We start from the raw sequence: 6221 nt of genomic DNA, 5'->3' as shown, positions 1-6221 counted from the left end.
ATGAGTTGGCAACTTTTTGCCAGCTCTGGTTAATTTTTTTTAACCAATGTTAGCCCGATCATGAGCAACCGCTCCCGAGCTTCATCGTGCTGTGGGCTGCTGAGCGATTGGTTTAGTATGTCTCCTCATAGTGGAGAGACCGAACTCGCTCATCGACCGTGGCTCTCCATACGTGGCGCGTGGTTTGACACGCAGAGGGATTTCAAGGCCGTTGTCGTCGCGTTGTGATTGTTGTTGTCATCACCATTGTTGTTGTCGTCGGCGTCGGCGTCACCACGGCCATTCCTAGCGTTTGGCATGTCCACCATGTAGATGTCGTAGGTCGAGGTCTCCTTCCACTTGTCCGACGGCACCATAGCTGGTAGCGGCTTCCCGCGGACTCACCGACCTCCTCTTCCGTGTCTATCGCCCCATCGGTGGTTCCTCTGAGGACGTCGATAAGATCTTCGATCGTTGGCAACGATATGGGTGGTGGTGGCTTGAAAAAATCAGCTTCTTCCAGCAGCTCTGAGACCTGATTTGGCATCGAGATCAGGAGATCCGACATCTGCTGCTCCTGGATCCGGTGAGATGCCAAACTCGAGAAGATCAGCATCTGGCAGCAGTCCGCGGTGTACTCCATGTTGCCCGAATCTTACAATCCGGCCTGCAATGGTACGATCCACCGTGAAAAAATCCATTTAAATTACCTTGTCTCTTATTACAGGCCATCAGCGACTTTTGGCCATATTGGTGTGTAGACTTTGTCATGTCAAACTAAATCCTTCATTTAATTCCTTTGCAAACTGCATTTTTATAGAATGAAATGTGAATCAGCAAATATTTGTCTCATACAATATATATTTTTCTGGTATGCACAACATAATAATAATCAAAGAAGCAAGTAGCCGTGCTTATCCGTATATATGTGGCGATGGCGCTGGCATTACACATCCATATGCATCTCTCTCGAGTCAACTCACTTATTTTGAAACGATTCGTCCAGTTGTACTAACTAACATTTTTCTCGTCCAGCATGGATAAACTAATTCACCAATAACCAATTGGATGCAGATCTAGATCCATCTCACGGTCAGCTCTCTGCTGATACAATATCACATTCACATCTCCTCCCCTCTCCTCTATATGTAGGTATAGCTTCAGAAAACTAGCCAGGCAACATCTCAGAAACAGGCAAGCTAATTCAGTACGCGCGCAGGAGCGAGCTGCAGTACTTGCATCTACAGGTAACTAATTACTAACATCTTTTAATCCATTGAACTTCTGCTAGATTAACCATGTTTAGCTACGATTGCATGCTCTGGAAATTTCATCGTTGTCGATCACAGCTTTATGCATATGTTTGCCATCAGTTCGCTGCCAATATGTTATAGCTGCCTCTTGGTCTGGTAGTACCAATTGGCAAGCCATCAGGTTGAGCAGTCACCATCCAGTTAGGCCAAAGTTATGACCGGCCAGCTACAGCTAGGATACTGTCTTTGCCTCTTTGGCACAAAATTCTCACCACAAATCAACTCGATTTCTCCAAGCTACTGCTAATCCTTTCCTTGCACTATTAATTTTCTTTTGCCTCGTCGATGATCTGCCACATCTGCTTTTCAGCCTTGTCCTCCATTCTCCTCCCCAACCAAACCCTGCCTATGATTTCCTAAATCAGACCGTGCGGGCATACTGGGTTAGTTACTTCATGATTTTATCCTTTCAGATGGACGTAGTGTCTGAATAATGTCCCAGTGTACTCTGTCACACTTCTCTGATTTCGCTACATGTTTATGAACTCTTACCGATGATGCAGAGGCCGTGGTACAGAACGATTCCATTTTTTTCTCTAAAAAGAAAAATGGATTGATATATACATCATGACATTTATTTTGGAACGGAGGGGAGTAGCATGTAACGGAATATTCCATTTTCTCAAAAAAGGAAGTGTTGATATATAGTAGGAGTAGCAATTACATACTCCTTTCCTATTTCCAGAACAGCTAGAATCCATATGTACCAAGTCTTCCTTCACGGCCGACAGTGCCATCAAATGGAGTCATGGACTTCGATACCATTGGCAGGTTTTGGTTACTAGTATAATTAATTAAGCTAGCATCACACATCAAAGTCGCTTTAGGGGCCAGTTTAATTTAGTCAAAGCCTAGAAATACGCTAACGCTAACATATTCAAGCGGCAATTTGCGGCCACGGCATCACATGGACTTCCATACATACGGTTGGTATGTTTTGGTCACTATAATCTAGCATCTCACATCTACACTGCGTGCTTAGTAGGAGTTAGTGTACTTAACTGCACGCCTAAGCTATCATATTCATGGGGCGACTGGCCGACATTATACGTCTGATACCTGGCTACTTGTTAGTCTTAACCAAGGTGCATGGTGCCCAGAAAGATCCTTATAATTAGCTAAATGAACGGTGGACCGATGTACATCTATATTATTAAATAAAAGAGACGGTTTTGCACTGCTTAGTCGTTGTGCTCAGTCTTATGTGTCTTATGGGCTAGCGTAACATTCTATATCTAAATAGCTAGCCGACAGTACTAGATTTCTCTGCATGTGTGTCTTCACATCACCTCAATTATTGATAGGTGTCCATCGAAATTGTATCACACCAGCAAGTCATTAATGTGCACATAAGTTATAATTAAAATTTTGCATTAATCTATCCATGCAAACAATGCCACCTCATCAAGACATGCATGTCTTTTATTCCGAGGGAGTCAAGTCTTGCAATGCACTCACAAGTCTACTAGATTTTTATGCATATGTATGCTTCTACACCACTCCAATTATTGGTAGCCATTTGATTGTACTTCTGTGACATCAGCAAGTCATACATGTACTCATAAATTACATTTTTTTTGAGTCATTCTATCCATGCAAACAATGTCACCTCATCAAGCCATGCATTTCCTTTTTTTCCAGGGTGATGAAGCTATGCATGTCACTCACAAGTTATATTGTTTGCATTAGTATTTTTGTAGTAATGGACCGTATATGTGTCAAACATCTTGAGAAAAAAAATAGTTCATGTTTAACATTTCTGTTAAAAGATGGCATCAAGTCAAATTCAATTCAAAAGTTTCTTATTTTTATACATATGACCGCAAGTTTAAGCTTGACAAGATCAGCAACATTGGATGGTGGATCTGCTCACGGTCTCGCATGTTTAACAGGAAGGTAATATTTTATTTAGCTGTGTAAACCCACTGATGAAAAACCATGCCTACATATACCTCCTATGTATAATTCATGCCAGACTTGTTAATACATTTTTTTATTTGTTAGGGTTGTGATTGTAAAAGAAGATGTGGTAGAAATTATGGATATCAATAATCAAAATAAGTATCCAGAGGAATCCGGGCACCATAGCGATTCATCGTTATATTATACGACGAGACCAGGGGGCAACAATATTGATAAGGTTAGAAACCTACCTGATGGCCACAACCCTCTGGAGATGTGGTTCACTCGTGAGCCCAACAAGTCCATCCCGTACTCACTGCACCTAACAAACAACATAGATCAGAATGTGGCATTCAGGCTTATAGAAAAGAGTGGGAGATCAATGGGCCACTTCAAATATGAGCAACCATATGGTATTGTGCCTCCAAGATCCTCTTACACTTTGGTCATTAAAAAGGAACAAGCATCACTTGGTCTAGCTATTCAGAGCAGTACATCAGGGGATAGGTACAAAATGCTATTCAAAGACCAATCTGAGTGTGATGATTTCTTTTCTGAAGTGAAAGAGATGGGAAATTTGGTGCATCATGTGGCACTAAAAACTGTGTACAGTCCACATCAAGCAGGGCTGACGATGTCTGAGGTGAGTTGGTTCATCTACACAAAACATTAATCATTTATTTTATTATTTTTTTGGAAAACGGTGAGTACATTGTACATTAGAGTAATTCTAGAACTATGTGTACAAAACATTATTTTGTATACAATCTTCCTCTATAAGGTCCCGCGGGCAAAAATCTCATAGTGTCCCTAAGATCCCACATCCTTGTCCAACCACCCGCAACTCACATGCTACCCTTCCCTTAAAACAAAAATAAAACCAGTGTGCTATCCCATTCCCATCCACCCGCCACTCCTCTTCTTGTGGCATCCTCCCACGTTCTCGACCTCATGTGACCCCCTCCCCTTCTGTTGTCTTCCTGCACCACCGCTTGTCTACTAAAGGCATGTTGTCTTCTTTGTGCTCTAAGGCACCTCCTCTAGCACTCCCCCGTCCTTTTGTGTGGCCTTGTTCTCTGAACATTCCAGCATTGTCAATATTGCGATCCAAAACTAGAAGTATAGGTTTACTAAAATTGGAAGTGCATATGCACTGGTGAGGGCATGAAATGGGGTGATAGAGATATGCATTGAGAAGTACAAATATGTAAGCACATGAAGTACACAAAAATTTGGTTCAACGTGTACACATCATTGAATACAATATGTGTATTCAGTATGAATCTTCGGTTTTGTAAGTACAAGTATTGTCGCTACGAAGTAGAAATTATAAACCTTGACTAGTAAAATAATGAACATTCTGAAGTACATGAACTCAGTTTTGGTAGTTTAGGTTGCACCAGGGGAGGCTTGGCGCAGCGGTAAAGATGTTTCCTTGTGACCTGAAAACAGCCTCTTGCATAAATGTAGGGAAAGGTTGCGTACAATAGACCCAAAGTGGTTGGACCCGTACCCTATGCAAGCGGGAGCTGCATGCACTGGGCTGCCCTGTTTAGGTTGCACCAAGGGAGTGGAGGAAAATAGTGAAAACTTCCCCAAGAAGTACACACTATGACATCAATAAACTACAACCCTTCGTTTTGGAACGTTCATAACCCATGGGGAGTGTAAGAAGAGAATACTGAAAAGCCCAAAGGAGAGTCCATAAGGAAGTACTGAAAAAATCATCCAATGGGAAGTACACAAACTGATGTGTGTAGAGCTATAGAATGAAATTAGGTAGCATATGCTGCGAAATAGCTAGAATTTATATATACACAATAGTGATATTCTAAGTTAGAGCTTACAGTAATTAGTGTACACCTCTAGTAAAACTTTGAACAAAAGGTAAAGTTGTGTAAAAAGTAGTATCTTTTATATAATTTTTTACTATCAAAGTCCCTCTTTTATTGCAGTGTGTCAGAATCACTACATACTTTATACTATTTTACTGCATTTTGTAGAACATTTACTGTGGGTACAGACTAAGCTATTCTACACTTAACAAAACTATGTATGAAATGTAGTTAATTTTTTACAAAGCGTGATATTATGGGAACAAAAAACCTAAGCCACTATTTTACCATGTTGTTATAGAATTACAAGTTATAAAGTTGGCTATATTTTGTATATTTATAATAGGTGTGTAGAATTATCTATTAAGTGTAGTTAAACTTGTTGAAGTGTATATGTGGATTGCCAAGCCTTTTCATCAGTTCGAACTTCGGATGTGTTGGCTAGCGCATGAAGCTTAACATGGTATCAGAGGCTAAGGTTTTGAGTTAAGCCCTGGCTTTTGCAATTTATCCAAAAATTGTTGTTGTCACCTTTTGTGTCCATATATAGGTCTCTTGAGCCATTCATCTGAGTCTGTCTGCGTGTTGACTTCTCACGTCACACGTGAGAGGGGATGTTGAAGTGTATATGTGGATTGCCTAATCCTTTTCACCGGTTTGCAATTTTAATTGTGTTGACTAGTGCATGAAACTTAACAAAACTTAGCTATTTTCAATAGGCATAAAGAAGTAGCTGGCTATTTTTTAAGGATATGCATGTTGCAGTAGTGGAGTACTCCTCACTCGTGCCAAGATATCCTGGGTTCAACACAGCCTCTCGGCATTGAACAGCGCAGGGATAAGTCTAACCTCGTATAATCCTTCCCCATACCCCGCCTTGTGTGGGAGCTTATAGCATTGGGTATGCCATTTTATAAAAGTAGTTGTTTTTTATATTGTATGTATGTATGTATGTATAATTTTATCATTTTTAGTATGTTATATAAACTACTTCTAAGATACTCCAAAATGAACTACACATGAAAAAAATTACAACTGAGCCCATAGTTCCTAGTACATTTTCAGAACACCTTCATATAGAAAAGTGACTTAGTATTCTCGGTAGTATGTACTCCCACTCCTTGTATACCCGTTATATCAATAATTTATACATTAGTACAAAATGTAGCCGGCGGTCCCGTTATGGATTTCA

General features: G+C 40.5%; 1 protein-coding gene across 1 annotated transcript in view; it reads left to right on the top strand.

Annotated features, from left to right (window-relative positions):
• The first annotated feature begins 2559 nt into the window (after nt 1-2559).
• Nucleotides 2560-6221, top strand: part of LOC123171507 (uncharacterized) — a 5404-nt gene continuing 1742 nt past the window's right edge. Inside the window, exons 1-2 of the mRNA XM_044588976.1 lie at nt 2560-3188; nt 3297-3837. Of these exons, the coding sequence (XP_044444911.1) occupies nt 2938-3188; nt 3297-3837 (792 nt within the window). The 5' untranslated portion in view covers nt 2560-2937. The remainder of the gene's footprint in view (nt 3189-3296; nt 3838-6221) is intronic.

The sequence above is a fragment of the Triticum aestivum genome, chromosome 7D, assembly GCF_018294505.1.
Source record: "Triticum aestivum cultivar Chinese Spring chromosome 7D, IWGSC CS RefSeq v2.1, whole genome shotgun sequence".
Classification (NCBI taxonomy): domain Eukaryota; kingdom Viridiplantae; phylum Streptophyta; class Magnoliopsida; order Poales; family Poaceae; genus Triticum; species Triticum aestivum.
Note: the sequence above shows the minus strand (reverse complement) of the source record. Positions and strands in the feature narration are given on the sequence as shown.